Here is a 26,422-nt window from a genome sequence, read left to right as displayed (position 1 = left end):
TTCGGAACTAATAAATCCGTCTCCCGTCGGATGAGGTTGTGGAACTTGTGGACTTTCAAGGAGTTTCGTTTTTCTGAAGAGGCCAAAAAATCACCTCTTCAGATAAACGAAACTCCTCGTCAAAGAGTCAAAGAGTGACAATTCGAATGCGCCCTTACGGGCCTTAGTGTTAGCATGAGATAATGAATGAACCGTGGTCACACGTCAGTTTCAGTTGGCAGACCTCACCTTTGCACCATGATTCACGGTGATATTGTCATCACTAGAATGGTAGATCTGCTCCTCGTAGATCTACCATCACCACTGCACCAGGCAAAACTTTGCAAGAAAAACGAAATGATCGAAATAGGGCGTTGAAGACGAAACGTCGTTATAACTACAAGTAGTTTGTTGCCAGTTTGTGAAGGACAAAGATCTTGGATATCTAGGCAGATCGAGAAGCATAATGAAACCCTGTTGGAGCTTGGTTCTGCTAGTGTTGGCGGCCTCTTGGCGCATCGCAAGCTCCTCCAATGTCGTTCTCGCCCCCATCGTGGCTGGCAAGCCATGCGCAGCTCTAGTTATCATTCAGGGTGCACAGGTGCCCGCAGAGCGCTACGTGCCGCTAATGGAAGCCATCCAGCGCGCATCCAGCAGCCTCTCGCTCTGGACTGGCGCTCCGGACTTTGAGCTGAACACGCCAGAGCCGCTGGTTGTTGGCAGCGGTATACACAACATTCTCGATGCCATGGCGGCGAAGGGAATGAACCAGAGCCAGTGCGCCATTTTCGTGGGCGGTCACTCGCTAGGTGGAGCACTCGTGCAAACGTGGGTCGTGGACCAAGCACAAACTCCGCAGCAGACCACTCAGGAGCTCACAAATTCCGAGGCAACCCTCGTGGCGGGAATTCCCCTCCGAGGACAGGTCTTGCTGGGAGCGTTTCTGCTGCGTAAGTGGCGCAACACGACCGGGGAGGGCTGGCAGTATCCCGTGAGTACTTTGACCGTGGGCGGTGAGCTGGACGGGCTGTCTCGCATCACACGTCTGGCGGAGTCCTACTGGCATCAGGTGCTGCACCCGTACCCGGGGGCCGGGCCGGACCGGTTCCCCCTGGTCGTCCTGCCCGGGGTCACACACTTCCAGTTTGCCAGCGGGGCGCCCCCGTACACAGTGCGCGAGCGCGACTTCAAGCCGGAAGTGACGCTGGAGGCGGCACAGGGTATGATAGCGTCGGTGGTTGCAAGCTACCTGACCTCTCATACACCGGTCGCCGCTCAGGCAAACATTGCCACCACCGCCAGGCAGCTGGAGGACATGGTGAAAGAAACAGGCGATCTCGTCGAGCCTCTCATCACGGCGCTGGAGATGGAAGGCTTCTATCACTTCAAGCAGCCGTGCTACGACAACCCCGTGTCGGCGGCGTGCACTCAGGGCAACGAGTGGAGTCAGCGCGCGCAGATGATCATGTCCGGGTTGCCGTCGACGACCCCGATCGCCGTCAAAGTCGTGGACAGCTTTCACCCGGTCTATCAGATCAATCCCATACATCTACCGCATATCACCGGGGGCAACTGTTCGTCGCCATCAGAGCCCGCGTGCCGTTTGAACATCACCACGGTAACGCAGAACATCTACACACTCATTGACGACCTGGACACGGCATTCCTTCCGGTAGCCGCGACAACGATGCGCGTCAAGATGAAGTCGCGGCAGGCGATCTTCGAGGCCGTCGGGATCACCCCGGCCGACTTCAACACGACCGACGGCGGCATGGTGTGCAAGCAGATCAATGAGGCGGCGTTCGCCTGGGCACGAGGGCACGCGGCAAACTCAACGCTGGCGCGGTACGATAAACTCGGCCAGCCAATGATATTCGGCGACGATCTGGGTCCGTACAACGCCGGCCCGCTGTGGATCTGGAATGATATGCATTACAGCAGCGAGGAGCCCGGCCCAGCGCTGCTCGTCCAGTCACCGATGATGAAGACGCCCAACAACTACTGGGAGCCGACGGCACGCGGCTTCCACTACTGCAAGCTGCTGTCGCCGGCAAGAGCGATGGAGTGGATCTACGTTGATGGACTGCGCGCTCACGACTCGCTCGCCAATCAGACAATCTTTTAACTTTCTACGTCCCAACATTGACGAGACAAGTTCCGACGATCATCTAACTTTCCAGATCCTCAAAACGAGATCTTTTAGTGAGAGTCTACCTGTAATGTTAGAGGAGAAGGCAGCCGGGACTTCCCGTGTATCTGGTGAAGTAAAATTTGAACAAACAACAACAACAAGGTCCTGGACTCGAGTCTTGGTGGGTCTGGCATTTTTTCTTTTCCGACAAAGTTTACACCCCCGACTAATCCTTTGAAATTTGAACAAGTCTCCCCTGAATCTTTTTTTTAAAGACAACAACAAACTAGACTTTATTGCGTAAGATTGCCCAACCCCTTAGCAAGTGGTACAGTGCAGTTCCTTGATGGCCTTGGTACTTGGCCGTTTGCTCCGACTGATTCTGGTATGGGCCCCGGCCAGTCACATGCAGTAGATTTTCCCACCCGGAAGAGCGTCATTCCCAACCGTTGTGAGGCTGGGACCGGCGTTCCGACTGTTTTTCAACAATCTGGTTCAGCGTATTCTTAGATGATTCACGCTCCTAGATACCCTTCGCACTGGATTGTATACAGTGATGCACATGCACACTATGATTGTACGGTCAGACCTCGCTTATCCGGTCCTCTTTTATCCGGATCCCTCGCCATCCGGAAGGAAATCGTTGGTTACCGACTTACAGCATAATTATTATGCCATGCATGCATACAGTATGTGCATTCGATTATCCCGAGTGCCGACTATCTGGATTTTTTTGTGGAAAACGGATGTGTGCGGTTATGCGAGGTCTGATTGTAGTAGTAGACGGATGTGACAAGGTCGACGTGCCCGGGCTAGCAGCCCCATTCGTTTCACTTATCGCTTGGAGGTGGCTGGCTGATGTATGTATGTGTATGTGTACTTTATTTGAATTCGCAAATCCAAACGAGCACAAATGCTCAATGACAAGGCAGCGAATATGTTATTATGTTACAGGGAAGGAGGGTTGGGGAGAAAGTAAGGAGAACAAAGAGAGAATGGTAGATATCTCAATGAAGAGCGAAGCGTTATCAAACTACAAGCAAGCCAGCGAACGATAAGTCGATAGTTCTGTAACCCGCCTAATAAACTAAGTACTTTTTTCAGGCGTGCAGTGGACTGTCATTAAAACAGAAACAGAAAAATAATAATAATAAGGCAACCATTTTGTTTGTCCAGGGGATGGCCCACGCCTGGTAAAGAGAATAAATAGAGAAAATAAAATAAATAAAAAAATAAAATAAAAAACAAACAAACAAAGTACTAACAGTTACTGCTAACGAGAGTACCGGTACTTGCTACTAACATCGGGAGGATGAAAGGCCCAACCCTGCCCTGCCAGTTACGGACTTACGGGGGTCGCCATGGCAAATAATAATGGTAAACAGTGAAAATCAATCACAGACAGGAAGCTGTCTCAGGGCAAGTTTCTAATCATAACATCAGGAAGATCGGAGGGTATACGGTACGACGGCAGCTTTGAAGCTGCTGAGAGACGACAGTACTCTGACTGCATCCGTTAGGACGTTCCAAAGGGCACTACCTCGGGAGGCAGGGCGAGATCGTCCGGCGCGGGTTCGTGTAGCTGGTAGACGGAGCCCCAGGGCGAGATCCAGGCGCGTCCTACGATCCGCGCAGCGTACGAAGAGCTCCTGGAGGGATGAACTCGCACTGGCGTGTATGCACCTCCAGACAAAGACCAGGACCTTCTGCCGATGTATTTCTCCAATCCTGAACACCTGCATGCGTTCCAGGAGATCACTGGCACGAGAGAACCCCGGCCGGCCATAAACTGCTCTTGCCCCACGGTTTTGTGCTACTTGGAGCCGGTCGGTCTGGGCCTGAGTGAGACCTGGGCTAAACGCAACGGACCCATACAGTAGATCCGGCATGATAGCTGCCTTGAAGAACAGCACACGGCTAGCAAGTGTTAGCGACTTTCGTGTCCGCCACAGAATTTTCTTATTGGCTTTCGTGATGCTCGCATCGACCTGGGGCTGCCATGACATGCGTACATCCAAGGTGATGCCAAGGTAGCGGGCACTGGTGACGCTTGGCACGGGTATGCCATCGCACTTTACCACAACGTTGGGACTCTGGCCATTGGATCCTGCAAAGACAAGGAGCTGATTCTTGGTGGCGTTGAGGATGAGACCACGGGAGGCTAGCCAGCGAGCTAGGTTAGAGACGGCTGTTGTGAGCTCAGAAGAAACGAGGTCAGCGCTGCGGCGGGTGGAAGTCAAGGCTATTATCGTCTGCAAACTGGATTGACATAGTCGGGCAGGTAACAGTCGGTACGTCTCTAGTGTATATGCTGAAGAGCAGCGGCCCCAGGACCGAACCCTGCGGAACACCGCAGGTGCATGTAACAACCCTGCCGAGTCCGGTACCAGTGCGCACTTGCTGTTGGCGACTTGACAGGTAATGTTTGAACCAAGTCAGTGCTCCTCCAGTAACGCCAATGTCAAAAAGGTCCTGGATAAGAATGCTGTGCTTGACTTTGTCGAAGGCTTTCGACATATGTACAGTATTCTGGCGGAAAAGGGATTTCCCAGTGGATCACCAGTGTAATCCAGCTAGACAAAAGCTTCAAACATCATTATCATGTTTGTGACTTTGTGGACCATAGTACCATTTCTTGTCCACAACCAGACAGCAGGCAAGTGTGTACATGTACATGGATAAGGCGACCACCTGTCATAAGAGACCACTGGAACCAGGACAAAGGGATACTATTTCCAGTCAAATGATCCTGGATAAGGAGACCACCTGGCAACAGAGACCACGTTGTGAAGGTCGCTTGAGCAGTCGTCTTAGACAGGTTTCACTGTTCGTACGATAATCGCTTGCCTGTAAATGCCTGCTCAGTGCTCACAGGGTCACCGTCTATATTTGGGAACGATGATTGCTGGGAGGCCGGGACACATGCCTTGTACATGTATGTGCTAGTGCACTGTAAAACCGCAAAGTCTAACGAGTCACAAAGTCTAACGTTTTAACGACTAATTATTTTTCGTTATTTGAAAAAAACCCCGTTATCCCTAGATGTCTGTGAAAAGATGCACATACAGATGGGTGGCCAGGTAGCCATCGTTAAACCTTCTGCACGTACTCGTAATCATGCCAAAAATTACAAAAACGTTATACTTTTTGGTCTTTAGACTTTCCGGTTCAGGCGAATAGCTACCAAGTATGTGGATCCCATCGCACTGGAAGCTTATGTGGCTTGCTGTCTAGTGCCTTTGGACAAGCAGCCAGGCGTTCGGCCTATCGTGATCGGAGAAGTCGTCCGCCGCATTCTGGGCAAAGCCATACTTCAGATTGTTGGCTCGGCAGTAGAGAGTGCTGTTGGCTGTCTGCAGTTATGCGGAGGGCAAGAGTGCGGCGTGGAAGCCGCCATTCATGCGATGAAGACCACCTTCGATGATGACCACACGGAGAGAGTCCTGTTCGCGGATGCAACGAATGCTTCAATCGCTGAAACAGAGCTGTTTGCCTGCGCAATGTTCAGCGGCTATGTACAGAGCTCGCGCCAGCTATCATCAACACATACCGCTCACCAGCTCACCTGTATGTTGGAGGAGAGGTGATCATGTCTTCTGAGAGCACCACTCAAGGAGACCCATTGGCTATGCCAATGTATGCCCTTGGCTCAGTGCCACTGATCCCGGAAACCGCCGCAGCTGGGGCCATGCAGTCCTGGTATGCCGATGACGCAACTTCAGCCGGCGCTCTCCAACGAATGCGCACCTGGTGGTCCATCCTAGTAGATCGAGGCACCAGGTATGGTTACGACATCAACCCGTCAAAAGTCCGTACTCCTCGTGAAGCCATCTTGCGCTAGCAACACACAGAATTGTTTGCCACAGCCGGGGTTAACATCCGGACGGTCGGCTATCGACATCTTGTTGCTGCCCTAGGCTCTGCCCTGTTTTGCAACGGTTACGTGTCCCAGAAGGTTGACACATGGTGCACAGAACTGCAGACCCTCGCCAAACATGCGGCGTCTCAACCTCAGGCTGCTTACGGCCCAGGCTGTCCTTACTCATGGTCTCCGCCATAAGTGGTCACTTCCTTGCGAGGACAATGCCAGCCATCGCGGACCTCCTGCCACCGCTGGAAAACTCCATCAGCCAAGTTTTCCTCCCTGCACTGACTGGTTGTCAGGCCCGGCCCGGCGAGGAAGAACTTGCCGTCCTACCGCTCCCGTGTCGTCATGGTTGATATGGGAATTCTTAAAGGGGAAGTTAAGGCAAAAATTAAAATTTCACCAGTTGTAGTCTTCGGGGTGCTGAGTCGAATGGTCTTGGTCCGAGGAAGCTGAGACGCTCCCTTCCTACTTGAATCCCAATCGAACTCGCGCACTTCCACCGAAACTGGGTGACTGCGCCCTACGAGATGGGGATTTGTATGCAAAATGTCACTAAAAGCGCCATTTCGTTCTTATAAAAGCACGGATGACGGCGATTGGCCCATATGTTGTAGTCTTTGAGGCGCTGAGTCGACTGGTTTTGGTCCGAAAAGGCTGCGATGCAGCGTTCCTCCTTTATTCCCAATAGAACATGGTTGAAGAAGCGGTCACGTGGTCCTGGGTGCCCAAATCACCTGGTCACCACGCCAGCAGGTGACAACTTTCACACCAAGGTTCAACTCGGGTTCAACTCGAGTGACAGGACTGCACCCAAAAAAGGTCAAACAGGCTAGTAAGTTGTACCCTGCAGGCACGGTGACCAGGTGACTGGTGTACGCAGGAGCACGTGACCGCTTCTTCAACCATGTTCGATTGGGAATAAAGGAGGAACGCCGCATCGCAGCCTTTTCGGACCAAAACCAGTCGACTCAGCGTCCCAAAGACTACAACATATGGGCCAATCGCCGTCATCCGTGCTTTTATAAGAACGAAATGGCGCTTTTAGTGACATTTTGCATACAAATCCCCATCTCGTAGGGCGCAGTCACCCAGTTTCGGTGGAAGTGCGCGAGTTCGATTGGGATTCAAGTAGGAAGGGAGCGTCTCAGCTTCCTCGGACCAAGACCATTCGACTCAGCACCCCGAAGACTACAACTGGTGAAATTTTAATTTTTGCCTTAACTTCCCCTTTAACCCAGGGACCCATTTCCAGCAGTACGACACGTCTACGTCTGTCACCAGACCTCTACAAGTCGAGCATTTGCCGGCGGGCCAATCACAGCAGCACCGTACCAGTCTGATAATGACTATACTAGGCAAATGCGGATAATGTAGGGGCTCCCGTAAGAAGACCATAGGTCTGTGGGAAACACCCTAGTAAAATAAATAATAAAAATTGGCAGAATTCGGTACTTTTCTGGTAAGTAAGTTTCATGCATGTTTGGTATGTGGATAAAGAAATGGAGCAGAATTCGAGGAAATTGGCCGTGAAAACAGTCTAATATGGAAAACCAAGAAATCATAACACACCGAAAATGATCCAAGAATTCGAGGAAATGCACGACCGACCGACCGCGATCGTCGACCGGTCGACCTCGGGCTACGCACTGCACTACGCACAAATCGTCAAAATTCAAATCAGCCCTCCGCGAGGCCTCCGTGTTACGTACGTAGTCTACGTGTTATACATACGTCATGCCTGGTGATGTCACGAACTGACCTCATGCTCAGCATGCGTAGCCGTAGGTTTTCTGATATGCGCCTTTCAAAAAGATTGAGTCAAGCTCTATGACTATCTCCTATCCTGGCTCTCACAGTCTCAGTGTACAACTGTTGTCACTTTTGTGAGTTTGTAGTTTTTTTGTTGTGGCAATGGCTATTGTTTGACAGCGTGACAAATTGGCTCGCGATTTCATATGCTGAGAGCTTCTAGTTCTTCTACTATCGCTAGATTTTGGCAGTGGTGAAGTTTCACGTCATTGTCGTCGGCGGATGGTTCTATTTTTTTAATTTCTTGCATTTTGCATCATCCAGGACTCACAGGAGCGAGTGTGTTGTGTGAAAGTTTTCCCGTTGGCTTGATGGGTTTCTCACTCTGGCTCATGAGATAACACTGGACCTACGATTGTACTAAAGAGTAACAGGTTTTTCGCGTTTGGGCCCGGGTGTGATAAATCCCGGCCTTGTTCTGCTACGAATCAGATCTGGAAAGTGCATCTTCTTATTGTAGTATTGACGTGCTACGTGGCATCCAGTTGTTGGATTGTCGCAAGACAGCAGTGCAGTGATGATGGCGGAGATGAGAATGAACAACTTGGGCCGTCGGTCTGTGGAGAATCACCAGCTACTAAATGACTCGTCGTCCGGCTCTGATGTTCAGGAATTTTCGTTGCCGACAAAGCGACCCAGTCAGCCGTAAGTCACACCATGTCTTATAGACTGTCTGTAGCACCCCAACTGTTTTTAGTGTACAGGTACATGTACGCAAATTCACAATAGAGACTGGAAGCTTTTGTACAAATATACACCAGGTACACGCGCGCACTTGGCCACATTGTAGTAATATACATTGCAAAAAATGAGAAAAAATGTAGATGATTGTAGAAATAATTCAATCAGTGGACAATGGTCAGTGTACATGTGCATTGTGCATGACTGTACAGTAATGGTTATTGGTATGCCATGCATCCACTGGCATGTTCCCACATGTTTACTTGGTGGCACGCCATGCATGCACACACACTGTACTGTATTGACAGCTACCCTAACGGGTCACGCCGCCCTCCACCCAAGCATGGGTATGATGAGGGACAGTGGCAACAGAAACAAAAAACAGCAAGCAGAGAGAAATAGCAAGAGAAAAACAGCGATAGTAGTACATCTGGTGTGCAACGTATAGAAAAGAGAGATGACAAGAGATACGCACAAAAAAGGAAACAATAATTATTTGAACCTGTATTATTGCAGTTCCGAAACAATCAACCAGGTGATGGAGTGTGGGCACCCGAAGTTTCACCTGGACTCTACTGGAAGAACATCCCACGCAGGGATATCAGCGACAGGCCAAGCGTAGAAAAACAGCTATGAGGACACATCGTCTAGAAGTCCACCGCGCTCGAACTGAAATTGCAGGATCAAACAATTTCCCACGCGTCGTCAGGCAGCGTAACTCTTCTCCCTGCATCACCATCCATCTCCAGCAACCGTCTCCACTCACAGCTCATGCCTCTGCCACCACTGTACTCCGAGCTTCGCAGTTTGAAACCATTCGGGGGTCAGCTACACCACCGCGAATGGAGAGAAGAGGACGACAACGGTCGTGACAGAAAAGACACTGCCCTGGCGACCGCGTCGCGGAACCCTCGCCCCAGCAAATTCAGAAACACGCCAGGGGCGACTCTGGTGGACCCAGAGCGGCGAGCCACCCCGTGGCCTAAGACCAGTAAGAGGAACGACTGAAAACTCAGATAAAACGGAGCTACAAAACACACACACATACACACACACACACACACACACAACACACACACACCTTGGACCTTGGACGCCCATCGCTAGTGCGATGACAGCGTGCGGACTGAGCAATCTGGAGAGTGATGCTTCAAGTCACCCGCCCGGCGAAATGTTCGTCCACACATGCACTGAAAACTCTTCGCTGGCTCTGGTGGAGGAGGCGAGGACGACGAGACAACTCCACTCTCCCCTGTCTTGTGCCACATCATACCAGTCACTTTCCGGGATCCCCGCCACGGCCACACACACACACCACACACACACACACACAGACACACACACACAGACACAGACACACACACACACACACACACACACACCACGCGCGTGCACACACACACAGAGCCTTGCAGTGACTCTGAATGGGGGAATTAACAGCTTGAGCACTGAAGATGACTACAGCACTGTCTTGTGCAGAAGAATGACCAGGCTAGGATTTCACCAAGCACAGCATACCCATGTATACACGGTGACTCAACTGTGCATAGACTCTGGTACATGAAAATAAGAATGGTCTAGGCTAAGAGGCTACCCCCCCCCCCCCCCCCCCCCCCCCCCAGCACCGAAGAACGACCAGGCTAGGATTTCACCAAGCATAGCATACCCCAGATGTATACACAGTAACTCAACTGTGCATAGACCACAGTACAGTCCTGATCAATGAAATCCAGTCGCGTCACTCGAGTTTGCGCCCTGGCATCATTTCGCAGCCCAGTGTTCGCAGGTCTAGGGCTGCTCAACACCCGGCGTGTACTTGAGTGACACAACTGGATTTCATTGAGCAGTCCTGTACATGAAAATCAGAACGGCGTAGGCTACCCCCCCCCCCCCCCCCCCCCCCCTGTTCTTCGGCGACCGACAGTAGTGTAAGACTGGTCGACTGGGTGAAGCAGGTCTCCGAGAAGACCTCTCTAGAAATCGCTCTGAGCGGCGCACACGTTTGCTACTCCTTTAGAGCAAGAGCAACTACTGCTACTGCGAGTACAACGCATTCTATTTCTACTGATTTTCACGTGTACCTTTTGACTATGCTCTGATGCATTCAAGTAGGGGGTTAAAATTCATCTTTTTAATACGTGCGGCCTTTCCCCACGTTCTTTTACGCGTGGCCTTTCTTTATGTTCTGCTGTGTTGCTGGCTCTTATCTCCATGCTCTTATCTCCATGCTCTTATCTCCATGCTCTTATCTCCATGCTCTTATCTCCATGCTCTTGCTCTCAGGCGGTTCAAGCGGAAACGCTCTGGCAGCATAGGCGCCAGCAATGGCAGCAGCGGTGTTGGTGGCCACCACGACTTCAAGACGGGCAAGGCGTGCCAGGGCACGGACATCCATGGATGCTGCCTTGTGCTATGCATCCTGCTGTTCATCTTCACTGTGATCACATGTGCGTGGCTGTCGTACGTCACCGTGCAGTTGCAGCGCGACGTTGATCGCTTGCACACTACAGGTGAGATCAAGAGTTACTGAGTACATACCGTGTTTTCCGGAGTACAAGCCGCATTGGAGTATAAGCCACACTGGAGTATAAGCCGCACTAGAGTATAGGCCGAACCCCCCCCCCCCCCCCCCCTCCCCATTTTGTTGCCACGAAATACAGACATCCACCCTATTTATCGCCGTTAAGTTGATCATCAGGGTATAATTATAAGCCGCACCCCTTTTTGGGGTAAATTTTGAGTGTTCAAAGTGCGGCTTATACTCCGGAAAATACGGTAACCCCCAAGAGTGTGCAACCGTCTGCACGACCTCTATCCAGTGCTGCGACGGGAGGACTTTACATTCCGGTGACATGGTTCAAGAGGTTACGCTGGCGAAGAGTGCAAAGTGACCACAAGAGAGTTGAACCCAAAGCAGGATTGCGTTCGGCCCTGCATCTATCATGCACAGGGTGCAGACAATGTGTACGAGTTCGTCACGTGATGCGACGTTCTGCGGTTGCAGACCACATAGCTGGAGTTGCACACTCTTGGGGGTTAAGCTGTGTTCCCAACTGGCGCGTGGACGCGGTACGCTTGCGGGTTCATATGTGCCCAAACGCGCGCTCAGGCTTTCACAATACTGTAAGACATTTATATATAACGAGGAAGCAAATCTAACGTTTTAACGGACGACATTTCTTCGTTATAATAAGATCCGTTGAAGCCGCACTGCTTCATATATGCTGTGTGTGGATATGGCAGAATACTGCAAGATCGTTAACATATCTTCTCGTTAACCTATGAATTTTGGACAATCGTTAAATTTGCGACTCGTTATAATAACATGTCTTACAGTAAACAGCAATTCGACTCGTATTTAGGACGTGTGACGCCTTCGGGTACTAATTTTTTGACCCCGCCAGTGAAAGTGATTGGCATGTACGCTGGTACGCGCCTGATACGCGCTGAAAATTCCAACATGTTGGAATTTCCATTTCGGCGCGTCTCCGTACGCATGGCGACCCAAAAGCCAGCAAAATACGCACTAACGCGTTGTTTCACGCGTACACGCGCCAGTTGTGAACACAGCTTTACACACTATGGGTGAGATGAAGTTTTCAATTTCTGCCCGATGATTGCTTTTGCGTGCGACTCCAGTTGCAGTTGATGCCTCGTTCTAAACCAGGCCTAATCTTCCCTTGTCAGAGTGTTCAAACTGACAAGTCAGTGAGCTCGGGGTAGCTGACTGAAAACTCTCCACTTACGGGAGAATTGTGGTAATGTTGTGTCCTTTATAAGTTGATATACAGTCAAACCTCTTTAGGACGAACATCAAGGGACCGATGATATTTGTTCGCAATAACGGGAGTTCTTCTTATCCATATGTTTTACCCAGTAAATACACAGGGTTTTATCCCATACAGTTACGAATACTAGTTCCTCTTAGGCAAACATTTGTCTTATCAGTGTTCTTCCTAACCAGATTTCACTGTACATGTATCCTGGACGCGCTCGCCTAATTCTCATGTGTGCAATGGCATTGTAGGTGGCTGACTGTTGAGGTGTCGGAGTTGTTGCCATCGGATCACACAGCCAGGATATTGAGTTTGTGTGTGTGTGTGTGTGTGTGTGTGTGTGTGTGTGTGTGTGTGTGTGTGTGTGCGTGTGGGTGGGTGTGCGCACGCGCGTGCGGGCGTGTGTGTGTGTGTGTGTGTGTGCATATTGTGTGTTTCTTGTATAGTTGATGAACATCGTGGTCTGATGAAGAAGCTGAGTGATGCAGACTCACGGATGACCACGCTGTTGAACATGTCCTTAACCAGGCTGAATGCCAGCGTAAGTGAAGCAATGTGTGTGTGCACGTGTGTTTGTACGTGTGTGTGTGCATGTGTGTGTGTGTTTGTTTGTGTGTGTGTGTGTGTCTGCACATGTGTGTGTCTGCACATGTGTGTGTCTGCACATGTGTGTGTGTGTGTGTGTTTGTGTGTGTTTATGTGTGTTTGTGTGTGCGCACATGTGTGTGTGTGTGTGTGTGTGTGTGTGTGTGTGTGTGTGTGTGTGTGTGTGTGTGTGTGTGTGTGTGTGTGTGTGTGTGTGTGCAAGCTGTTGAATGGTGTAATCCCAGCACAAGTTGCTATGTCTAACATAGCTGTTCGCTATCATCGCTTCCGCGATGGGCATGTCTGAGGTCTGAGGTGTGTGTGTGTGTGTGTGTGTGTGTGTGTGTGTGTGTGTGTGTGTGTGTGTGTGTGTGCTGCTACTGCTGCTTATTTTTACACCCTGTAGTCCCCCAAATACCGGTATGGCAAATGCCTGGCAAGAAGCGTGTGGATTGTGCCTCACACATTCATCCTTGTACTGTAGCTATTGGAACTAGTGTATGTATGATCAAGGACATGCTACGGTCACTACGGTATTCACCCTACAACTACTGTTAAGCATGTGATTTTAGGCGTGTTAAAATTTCGGTATCAGTGACCTGCCAGGTTTCAGGTGTAATTTAGAATTAGGTGACCAGCCTACCCTTCACATGCTGTGTGTATTCTAGTGGCTTTTAGGTGTAATCTAAATTTTGGTGCTGGTTTTCACTACCGAAGTCACCGAAGCTAAAGTCACACCGGAAATATCTTACAGTGTTTGTAGATGATCTACCCGGGAGAATCAATAAAAAGCACTCACAGGGCTGCCACACTTGGAGGGAGAAAAATCTGACGGGGGTCCGGGGGTGTTCGCCGGAGAATTTTTTAGGAAATGGCTTGCTGTTGGGGCCCAAGAACACATTTTTAACTGTCCACACATATGCAAGCACGGGTGCATTTTTACAGCTACATATACATGTACATGTACAACGACCGGCCAAACGCGACCTGGCAGCGCCGAATGGCCAACTGAACTAAAAAGCGCTCAAAATAAAATAATCGGTTGTCCCTCTTTGGGAACAAAATCGATACGTTTGTCCGACGGGCGATCAAAAATCGGAGCAAGTGGCAGCCCTGCACTCATCTGGGCCCTAACATTTTGAAATCGGTCAGAGGAGCCACCCCAACCTCACAAGTAACTTGTACTTCAGGTGGCTGACCGTGCCGCCCGAAAAAACCTTCCGACACCCCTGCGTGATTGTCCCTCCTTGTCGGTGCTTCACAGTCCGTGAAATAACTTTCGGACATCGGACATTTTCCGATCGTTTTTGGCCGTTGTCCGGGCGAAATATCCGTGCGGTGGACAACGTGTCCGATCAATTTGAGACGAAAAATATCATAAAAGTGACTCCCTGTACAGCTGTGCACGCACACTTGCGTTGCAATAAGAAGTGGCGAGTTTAGTTAGGGAAGAGAAAAAGTGGCCACGATGGCCCTCCTCCTGGCAAGTTGCTCCACGCTGTGCACGTGGTCGCTTGTGATAAGTGAAATGCTGAATGCTACAAGGACCTTCCGGCATCCGTTTGGTTGGAGTATGAGAGATGCAAAGGGGTGAAGTGCTTAGATGCACGGTTTGTGTGCGGTTCGCCGAGGAAATTCGCTTGTCCAAAATGTTCTCGCAGTCCTTCATCGTTGGGTCGAGAAATTTGATAATGCTGCCTTTCAAAGACATGTGTGGCAACATGGTATGTCCGGGCATGTCCGACCATTGGAAGAAGTGTCAGGATATTTGGTCAGAACGACCATGATTTCTTATCGCATGGCCTGCTTCATGATTCATTTGTGTTGAAATTCTTGTTTTTGTTTTTGTTCGTGTGTGTGTGTTTGTGTGTGTGTGTGTGTGTGTGTGTGTGTGTGTTGTGTGTTGTAGGAGATGTCTAATAGTGTACTCCGCAGACAGCTGGATTCTGTTCATAACACCACCGGTCGTGCAACACTGCTCTATACCTCTATCAAGGCGTCTCTCAAGGCGGTAAGTTGTGCTCGTGTGTGTGTGTGTGTGTGCGTGTGCGCGTGCGTACGTGCGTGTGGGTGCCGTGCGCGCGTTCGTGTGTGTGTTGGGGATTCACTGGCCACAAAAAGTCACTTCATAGCTGTGTGGTGTAGACCAGGCGGAATAGTGGCAGTCAGTTTTTCAGCCTTGCAAGATGTAGAATGGTGCAATCCCAGCACAAGTTGGTATGGCTTCTGCTGTAGCATCGCTATCATCGCCTCTGGCGATGGGCGTCAAATGGTGTGGTGTAGAAAAGGCAAACGTTAGTGGCGATCGATTCTTCAGCCTTGCAAGCCTTTGAATGGTGTAATCCCAGTGCAAGCTGCTATGCCTAACATAGCGTGTTTTCTCTATCATGGCTTCGATGGGCATGTGGAAGTGGAAGTGTGCGTGCATGCGGGGGTTGTGCTCCCACGTATGTATGTATGCATGCACGTGTGCGCTCGCACGTATACTCATGCGGGCGTGTTTTTTTTTGTGACTGTGCATATCTAACTTATTATGGATATGGTATCACGGTGAAACTCCCCAGATCCGGCCGTCCCTAATCCGGGCACGTCCGTCTTTCCGGTCACCTTTCTCACCCATCTAGTCACTAAAATAGGCTTAAATAGCTTGCAGGCAACCTGCCTACACTCCAGAGAGCAGTGCATGTCACGTGAAATGCACTGCTCTCTGGAGTGTAGACAGGTTGCCTGCAAACTATTCAAGTGCAATGAAGCTGCGTGAAGCGTCCTTCAAAATTTTAAAATAGGCTTTCTAGCAAAAAATGGTTCCAAAAACTATTGATTCGCATAAAATATGTTTACTTGCCTGCAACAAGTATGCCAGTTCTGAATTACGGGCAATTCCTAGTGGCGGGCAGGGCTTGGTCCCAACTTGCCCGGATCTGGGGAGTTTTACTGTGCGTGAATGGTGCAGTCGTGATGTTTTAAGGCCCTTCGCGCACGCCATACTGGACCGTACATGTGCGAACGACCACAACTTCCGTTTCCTTCAATATTTCTTGAAGAAATTTTCACCACGTCTTGATGGAATAACATACAGCAGATCAATAGCACTCTGAATGAAACTAAACTAAAGAAAGTTGGAACATTTGACAACAAAAGGATAATTATCGCACAACGGACAAGAGCTAAACGGTGCGGAATTTTATCAGAATGTGGCTCATCAGAATCATCTCTTTCAGCCTTAGATATTTAGATTACAGGTACACGCAGTGCGTTTGCCTAATATCACACAGTCCTAAACATCAGTGGCAGTGGTACAGCTCTCACATGCTGCACTACCGCACATGAGCAGTTACCTCACGAATGGAATGGGCAGAATATGCACGCAGGATTGAAGAAATCTCCTGCCCATAGGCAAACGCACAAGCTGACATCACACAGATTTCAAAATGTATACTTTCGCATGTCCATTCTGTACAAGTGAGCCAGGAAACTGCGCGGAGTGGCAACAAACCACTAAAAATGGCGAAAATTCAGGGTATATTTAGGGTATATTCAGGGTATGTTCAGCACTTTTCATACAGCACCATCACGATGCAGGCAGATAGCTGCACTAAAACTTGCTCGGTCCATAAGTATCTCCTTCCTCTTCAATAGTGGTCTCCTCCCAGCCCTTCTTTCGCCTTCTTCTCTTCTTTCTCTTCTCCTTCTCTTCTGCTGAACCTTTGCGATCGGCTTTGCTGATGCGGGTGAAATCCTAATCTTGGCATGCTTTGTGGGTCAGCACGCCAGGTACACAGTCTGCTTCCAGAAGCACACTCTCCACAGCCAGTGCACCATCATTGAAGTGGGCAACTGCAAGGCTGGCAGCGAACCGGACAACATCAGCGCCACAGAAGCTTTCCTTCTGGCACATATCCCAGATGCTGTTGAAGCTTTCATTCGCATTCTGCGTGGCTCCGAGGAGGCATCTCTTGAGAAGCTTGCGCTCTGTCAAGCGGAGATACAGTGGCTTGACGACGTCAAACACGGCCTTGGGGAGAGTGTGGCGATAGGTGTACTCATCCCTGACTCCAGCCTGCACCAACTGCCACTTGCACCAACTGTCAGGACCGGTGGGGCAAAACTGGTGCTCGGATTGTCGTCCGACGAACACCAGTGCATAAGGCCGCTCCAGATAGCCCGGGCCATACCTTGGATGTCTTGGCTGTGCTCTCTCACTGCCCATCCATAGAACGTCTGGAGAGTGTCAATGGCTTTGTCGGTGAGCCGGCCTTTCCCAGACAACGCCTTGCCGTCTGACAATTTCGTACCCTTCATCGTCTTCTTCAGCTCCCGCAAGCCCGTGCCGATGCGTTTCTGTACATGTCCAATGCATTCCTCAATTTCATTGGCTACACCATCGTACGGGTCAGCTTCAACGACAGAATTGAATGCCTTACTGTCGCCATCTCCAATGTACGTTGTATACCGGAGACCACGATCAGCAACAGAGCGACTCCATATGATGACAGCTGCCTCGGTCTCCATGGCTGGTGCGGATCGCGCTGTATTCACTCCACAGGTGTGGGTACCTTTCCAGGCAGTGAAATCAGCTGCACTAATTCTCTCGTTCCACATGACACATTCCTGGCAGTACTTGCTGCTCACGTGTATGTCCAGTACACGGCCTGTTCTCCACGATATACAGGCAAAGACACCGTAGAGAGGCGTATAGCCGCGCCTCATCCAGGTGCCATCGCAAGTTACCGCCACGGTGGCGCAACCATTCAGCACCTTCACCTTGTCAGCAGCATTGACCATGCTCTTATGAGCCACAGTGGCTGCAGCGATCACGAGCGCTTCCTGATGACGGGTGTACTTAGGCATGTGTGTTCACAGGGCTGGGCATGTCCATGGTTCCGCAGAACTTATTCAGAGCGGCACGGCACGTCCCTTGCCCATTCTTCGCGTGGCTAACCCTGATCGCCGGTTGATGTCAAAGAACCGCTTCTCTTTCAAGCATAGGTTAAATCTCCAACTGTGACTGCATAGTACATTGTCGCACTGCACGTGCACCACCGATGCGAGGCCAACGGCGCAGCAGTCAACAATATTTATTTTTCCAGATTTGCACTCGCTACATACAGTGGCCACGTCCAGAAGCTCCTGAAGACATTTCAGGTACACAATTCTGTTGCCGCTCCGCAAGCAATCCTCTTCTATCTCTTTTCCAGATCCCTCAGACGCCTCAGTATCGTCGTCCTCAGAACTGTTTGGGTTCGAGTTCACATCGGAGCTGTCGCTGCTGTCAAAGCTTTCATCAGCTAAATAGGCGGGCTTCCTGCTCAACTTTTGCGTGGACGCGCTCTTCTCAGTCGCTTCAACATCACTGGCGACCTCAGGAACCTCAACGACATCGTCGACTTCAGCAGCAGCTGGCTTTGGACCGAAATATTTCCTTTTCTGTCGTTTAGAACGTCCACTCGAGCTCGTTCTTCGGTTCCCCATTGTTCAAATTTCAAATTATTTGTTCTCAAGGCAGAAAGCTGTTCAGCGCTTCTCCTTGTATGCCATGGTATCCAGTAGCAGCGATTTCAAGTCAAAAACTCGCTCGTAGTACGCGGTTTCAGTGAAAATCACGGACTGCATGGAGTGCAAAATTGTACAAATTTTCGATCCGTGCGTACTCATTTTCATTTGAATTGTTGAACTTGAAACGGTCGTAACTTTGGAACCAGTAGTCCGTTTCACCAAAATTTTTGTTTCTACACCCTATAGGGTCCGCTGGGCTAGTTGGATACCGAAAACAGCCAGAATTGAAACTTTCAATTTTTGAGTATCTGAAGGGTCATTCCCCCCTTTTTAAGGACGATGTCCCTGATGTGCGTGTTTGTGTACATGTATGTGCCGCGTCTTTGTGCTGTATAGTCGTTCGGAGCTGTGAGTGCATAGTCCACCGAGAGAGTCAGTGTGCTGGAAAGCCAGTGGATTGGCGAAAAGGGGCTCAGCATGCAAAGGGTTAAGGACAATGTCCCTGATGTGTGTGTTTGTGTACATGTGTATATGCGTCTTTGTGCTGTATAGTCTTCGGCAGCTAGCGGGCAAGCTCTACAGGGTCTGGCGGACGTACAGAACGAAGTGACTCTGATGGGGTCCGACGTGAAGGCCACCAAGGCCGATGTTGACAGCCTGAAAGCTGCCGTCGGTCCGTCTCCCGACCTGAACAGTGAGTTGACCGAGGTGCTATGAATCATGTCGTTTTCAATTCTTGATGTGATCATTCATGTTTTTGAGCTGGTCTGTCTACTTTGGGTTGAATCGTTGGCTTCTGAGTTTCTGTGATTGTGCGCTGATGCACGAACTTTATTTTCTTGTTACGCTGATTCACGCGTAACGATTGCATACGCCCATTCATATATAAACTCACTTAGGTTTGAAACTCGGATGTTGAGCCATAAATAAATGTAAAAGAGAAAAGGACATATCGTATCCATATGTCCTTTTCTCTTTTACTTAGGTTTCTTGTTTCTTTGCCTGGTTTTTCATGATTTTGTGTCGTTTCGAGAGTTAGAAATTTTGCCGAATTTAGAATCACTGAGTGTACAGTTGTGCTGATGCGAAACCAAGTTTCGGCCGTCTTCTGAACCGAACCCGTCCGAAGTCGGGTTTGGAAAGGCCTGCACTCACCCCCACCGTTAGGTGCTGCATCTGCTGCTAGGGTTTTGCCTAGGGGTCAAAGGGGTGTACCGGTTACCCGGGTACCCGGCCGTTAGTCTCAGGTACCGTTAGTAAAAGGGTACCCGTTTGGATTTTGATGAACCTGTTAGTACGGAGCAACACTGCTGGGATTGTGTATTCCAGGCGGGAGTCAATTATTTACAACTCCACGCTGGATGTTTGCATTGTTGTTGCATTTTCGCACCTATTAGATCTACTCCTGTGACTATCAGACACCAATCGATTTGCGAATGACAATGTGATATCAAAATGCAACCCGAGGACAGATGAATTAAAATCTTGATTTATGTGAAAATTGCGCAAAAAATTAAACATGGCTACTAAAGTTAACCCGCCCGTTAACAAAATTACCCGTTCGTTAGTTAAAGGTACACCCGTTTGACTTCTAGTTTTGCCGGGTGTTAGCGGCCGTTGTGAGTTCCCCTTGGGAACGGACACGATAATCTACTTTACCTACACCTGAATTATTTGCGAACTTCGTGTGGTTTCCATGGTGGCCATTAATTTTGGTGTTGTGTGTGTCTGTGTGTACATAGGTATACCAGCTGAAGGTGAGCCAGGCCTGCAGCAACAAGTGCACTATCTCATGAGGAATTATACCTGGGTGCTCTCACAAGTTGCACGGGCGAAGAACAGTGTGCACGCAGCGCAGCAAGCGTTTGACACCAAGAACGCCGACCTGGTGTCTGTGCAGAGGCGCCTCGCGGTGCTTGAAGGTGATTCCGAGTCCACGATGGGGCAGGTCAAGAAACACCACTACAATATCACGCTACTGAAGGTGAGCATAAGGGTGTGTGTGTGTGTGTGTGTGTGTGTGTGTGTGTGTGTGTGTGTCTCTCTCTCTCTCTCTCTCTCTCTCTCTCTCTCTCTCCTTACTATCTCATAGTTTGGTTGTCAGGATGAAACCATTCCCAACTTCAGCATACCTCAACTCCACTGTATTCTGTCATTTAATTCTTCTTGACTTCAGGCATCATTGAGAGATCTCCACTACCTGCTGAATCTCACCAGTGTGCCAGTAGCCGTGCAGTCAGACAATAGAACAGCCACATCATCACTGCCCGCATCCCTGGTCGATCTTGGTCTCTTCGGGAACAGCTCGGTTGTCGAGGCAATCGTTGCCCTTGCCAACATGGTGATGCTTCACCATCATCATGGAAACGCCACTGTGAGTTGGATGCGATCACCGGGTCATTGTGTTTGTAGTGTGTGTGTGTGTTGGGGGGGGGGGGGGGGGGGGGGGTATAGGCTGAGGCTATTCTTGTGGCACACACACACCACACACACGCACGCGCTGGCGAAAATCTCGGCCGCCGTGGCACAGGTTTCGGCGACTGTATGGTGTTACAGGCCATTCTCCACTTTTTCTGATCACAAACACAATCGCGCGCGCGTGTGTGTGTGTGTGTATGCATCCGCGCATGCGTCTGTTCACATGTACTTGTGTGCGCGGGTATGCGTGCGTGCCCGTTTCTCACCTGTTTCTTTCTTGGGATGTTAGGAGTCGCCCATCGCTAACAACACGTCTGCCATGATTGCTAAGATGGATCAATCGATGGCGACTATGCAAACTCATGTCAACAGACTGCTGGAGACACAAGCGTCATCCACGGCGCCTTCACGTCATTCCCAGTGCTCATGCGACGCTATCACCCTGGAGGGATTGCTTGACAAGGCCAACGTGACGGCAATGGTTGCGCGTGTGGTAACACTCGCCACCTCCGCCGTGCCGTTGAACACGTCGTCGGAGCTCGGTGGCGTGATTCCTGAGCTGCTGGCGTTGATACCGGACCTGGCCAGCAGCCACTCGGCATCGTCTCTGTCGCGCCTGCTGACCAAGTACGCCCAGCTGCTGCAGCGTGCGGCTGGCTGGCTAGCGCACACGCAACCCTCCAGTACCGCTCAGCCGTCGGCCTTGGGCAAGGCTAGCACTAATACAGTTGCTGTGAGTTCCAGCCCGTCCTTGGCCAAGGCTACTACTGATATTCTTGATACACTGAGCGAGGAGACCGCCCCAAGACCAGCAGTGGGTGGTGAAACAGTGTCAGCGCCTTCTGCAGGTGCAGCTAGTCCCCCAAGCCATGACAGCTCCTCACCAGCCGCTCCCAGTGCAGTAACGAGCGTAGCATCCGAAGCCGCGGCCGTAAATACCGCCGGTGCCGACGCCATCTCCCAGTCGACGGCACCTTCAGCTCCTTCCTCTACGGATGCCGCAGTACCAGCGGAGACTCTGGACAACTCTGTGGCGGTTGCCACTGGCCCCGTGGAAACTGTGGACGAACTGGCGACGCTAAGTACCGGACCCAGTGCTCCAGCAACGACTGAGCCGGAGCCAAGTCAGACGACACCTGTTGCGAGCGGTATCGATGCTGCTACTACTACTTTAGCCGTACCGGAGGAGAGCGTCACGTTTGCGGTTACGTCCTCCGGCGCGTCTGTGTCCGCCTCGTCGTCGTCTCCCTCTGCTGCAGCTACTGCTACGGAGTCTGCGGAGCTGCCCGCGTAGGCTTCTGCTTCGGACGTATTGATTGTGGACGAGTGTCTCTCACCTTGCTGCAGTTCTTTGATTGTGGCTAGTGGTCGTGGTGCTGCTGCTGCTGCTGCACCAACATGCTCTGCTTGAGGTGTTATCTCTTTTTTTAAAGAAAATTCTGCTATGGCGGAGAAAATCCTTGGTGGCGGCATCTTGATTGCCTTGTGTTGCTTGAATGGTCAAAGAAGGCGGGCGTCATTTCAATCCTGCACCGGTTTCTCCCTGCTACGTCTGAATTCTGCTGGTGCGCCTTCTAACTTCTGAACCCGGTCGACGTCGCTATGGTTGTATCAGCTCGCTAATGGGGTTCACGGATTCGGAATGCCGCTGAGGCTGCTCTCTCGCAAGCTCGTTCTGTTATGGATGACAGAGGCCTGGCGGCCTCGTGGAGTTTGTCTTGCTCTCCGTAGCACACTATCACGTCTACTAGTCAGCATCTGTTTCTGCTGGTCATCGTGTCTAGCGGCAACAAAAAACCTGGAGGAAAAATCGGCTTCAGACGTTGATCTACGTGAGGTTGTCGGATACTTTGTGCGTCCACGCTTCCAGGTCGCATGTGTGTGTGTGTGTGTGTGTGTGTGTGTGTCGCGCGCGTGCATGCGTGCGTTGAGTGCATGACATTCTGCTGGGCGAGCACGGATGTGTTCCACAACATCACTCTTCCGTCACTCAGATTGATAATATTGACACTCACCGGAAAATCCTATAGAAATTCTGTACTAATCTGTTGCTGCTGCTATTCTTGGTGCGCAGCTGACTGTCTCTCTTCCATTCGTAACACGTGATTGTCACCATGGGCATGCAATGCTGATAAATCTGATACTTATTTTCATCTCCCTGTTTGAAGTTGCAATGCGGTCGGCCGCATGACGAAGAGTGGCTGCCGATAACCATTTTTATTCTAGACAATGACGGTCGGAGTAGACACCCGCACATATTTTACGCACAAGTGCACACACAAACACACACACGCACACACACACACACACACACACACACACACACACACACACACACACGGATACACGCACATAGCCCAGCATATTATCATCATCACCTTCATCATCATCTTTTCACACAAACACACAAACACAGCCCTAGAAGTAATTTTCTTTTCCGGTTTGGTTTTAGCGTTTGTTTACGGTGTTTGCGCCGTTTGCTTTCTTCTTCTGCGTTGCTCGCCTGACTAACGGCTACGCTCGCACTGCTGCCACTGGCCGAGTTGCCACTCTGTGCCGTAAGAACGGTGCCGAGCTGTCCATTGGCCTCAGCCATGGCAGCCCTGCTGCTTTGTATAGTTTTTTAAATGCAGGCGGCGGTGCACTGCAGCAGCACACGTTGTAACGCTGTCGCAGCAGTGTCTCGAGACTGCTGTGAAATCCACTGTGGTCAGCTCTCGAGCTGCATGCTTGTGTTGGACAGGCCATGCAGGTACACCATTCTCTGGTCATGTGCACAGCTCTCTCTCTCGCACACTTGCTCTTTCTTTAAAATTTTAAAAATCCCCGCCGCTCCGGCTTCTTTGCTTCGTTTACCTGTGCTATTTTGACCATGTTGGAACTACCTGCAAGGAATAATCACTACGCTCTCGCTTGATACCGGAGCAGCTAGTTTTTTTTATCGTCTCTGTTTTGTTGCAATGCTGGCAACCACTCTTGACCACTAGATTGCTATTTTTTATCCTCAGTTTATCCTCTCCCCCCCCCCCCCCCCCCCCCCCCCTACTGCTAGCCAGTGCCGGTGCGCGGTTTGCCTGCTGATCTCCTTGTGTGCGCGTTGCTGTCTTGATGAGATTGTCATGGCAACGCGTGCGCTCTGCTGACTTCAAATGTTGCTGATATCCGTTCGGAGTTTTCTAACATGTGCGATACCTGTGTACCCGGAAGTACTGGCATGTCGGTCTTAGTGCCAAGTTTGTATGTATTGTTCAACTTTTGCCGCGTTTTTTTGGAGAAAAGCTGAAGCTGGTCGAGGGGACTGCTCTGGTACTATACGGCAACCCCGTGTCTGAGAGGACCATAGTACAAGCCTACGACGTACGGTTTTGAATGAAGAGCTGGCAAGCAAAAGTTAGCAAAAGTTGAAGCTGCAAAACACATGCTAAGCGCCAACATAGACTAACATTGAGATTCAGGTACGAACTGGAAGCAATCAGTGAGCGTATTCTGATTTGGGGTCATACTGAAAGTTGACAAAAATGGATTTTAGTGGGTATTACGTACGTACCACGTGCAAGGGTATGTTCGATTGGTAGGATCCGGATCCAGATCTCAGATCCGTCGGATCCTTCAGAGTCAACTGAACACTTTATTTTGGACCTTGACTGTTGCCATGTTGACGAAGTAATAAAATACCGCTCGCAGGTCGCGGAAGTCGTACTCATCGCGCATGCGCTCGCATCGTACGAAAAGTCGACAATTTTAAAAGGGAATCTCGATCCACTCCACGTGTGTGCATACCACAATGTGTACAAAAATGATTTTTACCCGCCATATACGCACAAAGGTCACATTTGGATCCGTTGGATCCGGTCAACCCTGCCCCCCCCCGAGGTGGGTTGACCGGATCCGGATTCGACCAATCGAAAAGGTGCGAATCCGGTTGATCTGGATCCCGATCCTACCAATCGAACATGCCCCAAGTCTTGAAAATTTAATGTTTGTTCTTCTTCTTGACTGTAGTCAAATCACCCTAGAATACTGGGGATAATGCTTTGCCGTTCTGTAAGAAGTCGGCATTGCCTGTCTTCACCCTCCGAAGCTGTTGATGATAGATGGTGTGTGTGTGTGTGTGTGTGTGTGTGTTTGGAGAGAGAGAGAGAGAGAGAGGAGAGAGAGAGAGAGAGAGAGAGAGAGAGAGAGAGGAGAGAGAGAGAGAGAGAGAGAGAGAGAGAGAGAGAGAGAGAGAGAGAGAGAGAGAGAGAGAGAGAGAGAGAGAGAGAGAGAGAGAGAGAGAGAGAGAGAGAGAGAGAGAGAGAGAGAGAGAGAGAGAGAGAGAGAGAGAGAGAGAGAGAGAGAGAGAGAGAGAGACAGACCGAGAGAAACAGAGATGGAGACAGAGAGATGTAGACAGTTCTACATTAAAAAAATTAATAAGAACGTCGCAGGCTATGACTTTGAACCCGGCTCCCAGTTCTTCAGCACCTGGCAGTTAGTATACATGACCCTAATGCTGCTCCCCCCTCCACCGCAGCACAAAAGGCAGCACACGGACCAATAGTACAAAGGTTAAGATGCACGTTAATTCTGACGTGACGCGCAATTTCACGTCAAATTTGGAGTAAAACTCCAAATTTGGACGTGAGCTGCAAGTCACTCGCGTTGTTTTCAAAATAACGCGAGCTGAACTTTCGCGTTACGTCGGAAACAACGTGCATCTTTTAAAACCTCTTTAATAATAATTCATTATAGATTGCGTTCACTGTGGCGTGGGCAGTGTTGCGAATAGGACTGGTGAGTGCTTGACAAGTTGAAGTGAACGGGAGCAAGTTTACTAGGAAGTAGGAGAGCTAAACGACTCTATACCTACCGCGTCTTTTCCAGCATCCACTACACTATGGTATAGCTTCGGCTGTGGTCAAGGTGTGTCTCAAGGTGTGCTCAGAGTGTGCTCAGGGTGTGCTCAGAGCCTGCAGCAAAATGAGCAGCCTCGCAAACAGTCGAGAATACGCGGCAGTAACAATACAGTCATAATAATTATTATAGTAAACCGTCTGCACGTCTGGGGCATGATTTGTAGGCATGTGTGATAGCTCTACTGTGGCGGAATCTTTAACTTTACACCATTATGTGTGTGTATGTGTGTGTGTGTGTGCGTGCGTGTGTGTGTGCGTGCGTGTGTGTGTGCGTGCGTGCGTGTGTGTGCGTGCGTGCGTGTGTGTGTGTGTGTTCAATAGTGCGTGTGTGTGTGTGTGTGTGTGTGTGTGTGTGTGTGTGTGTGTGTGTGTGTGTGTGTGTGTGTTCAATGACTGTATAACTTAGTGCGGGCTCAAGGCTAGGTCGTGGTCAAGAGTTTGCACATAGAACGATGTCATAGGAAATAAACTGTGTCACCTCACGTGTATACTCTGGGGCTGGGAGGGGGTGACTTTTGTAAGGGCTATGCCTTGATCAGTACAGAGACTACAGACTAATACTGTGTGAGTACTGTATTGTTCTCGATCTTGATCTTGTCTATCTAGCGGTCTCTCGTCATCCTTGGGGGATGATTAGGTGTGTCAATGATCGTTCGTGAGGCTTGATGCCGATGGCGTAATCCATGATTGCAATACAATGTGCCATGGGGGCTTTGATGCTGATGACGTAATTGATGACGTAATTGATGACGTAATTGTAGTCCAGTGTGGTGTGTGTGTGGGG

General features: G+C 50.2%; 2 protein-coding genes across 2 annotated transcripts; both read left to right on the top strand.

The window, feature by feature from the left end:
• The first annotated feature begins 307 nt into the window (after nt 1–307).
• On the top strand, nt 308–2,827 carry LOC135820899 (uncharacterized). The gene has a single exon (XM_065333950.1). It carries the CDS (start codon nt 446–448, stop codon nt 2,102–2,104), a length of 1,659 nt encoding a protein of 552 aa, XP_065190022.1. The 5' UTR covers nt 308–445; the 3' UTR covers nt 2,105–2,827.
• A 5,017-nt stretch (nt 2,828–7,844) lies between these two features.
• Nucleotides 7,845–23,923, top strand: LOC135820898 (mucin-19-like). The gene is made up of 8 exons (XM_065333949.1): nt 7,845–8,432; nt 10,752–10,978; nt 12,691–12,785; nt 14,739–14,840; nt 18,878–19,019; nt 20,068–20,309; nt 20,502–20,699; nt 21,033–23,923. The coding sequence occupies exons 1-8, from the start codon at nt 8,305–8,307 to the stop codon at nt 22,035–22,037; spliced, it is 2,139 nt and encodes a 712-aa protein (XP_065190021.1). The 5' UTR covers nt 7,845–8,304; the 3' UTR covers nt 22,038–23,923.
• The last annotated feature ends 2,499 nt before the right edge of the window (nt 23,924–26,422 follow it).

Source organism: Sycon ciliatum, chromosome 7 (assembly GCF_964019385.1).
Source record: "Sycon ciliatum chromosome 7, ocSycCili1.1, whole genome shotgun sequence".
NCBI classification, from domain to species: domain Eukaryota; kingdom Metazoa; phylum Porifera; class Calcarea; order Leucosolenida; family Sycettidae; genus Sycon; species Sycon ciliatum.
This window is presented reverse-complemented; position numbering and strand designations above follow the sequence as displayed.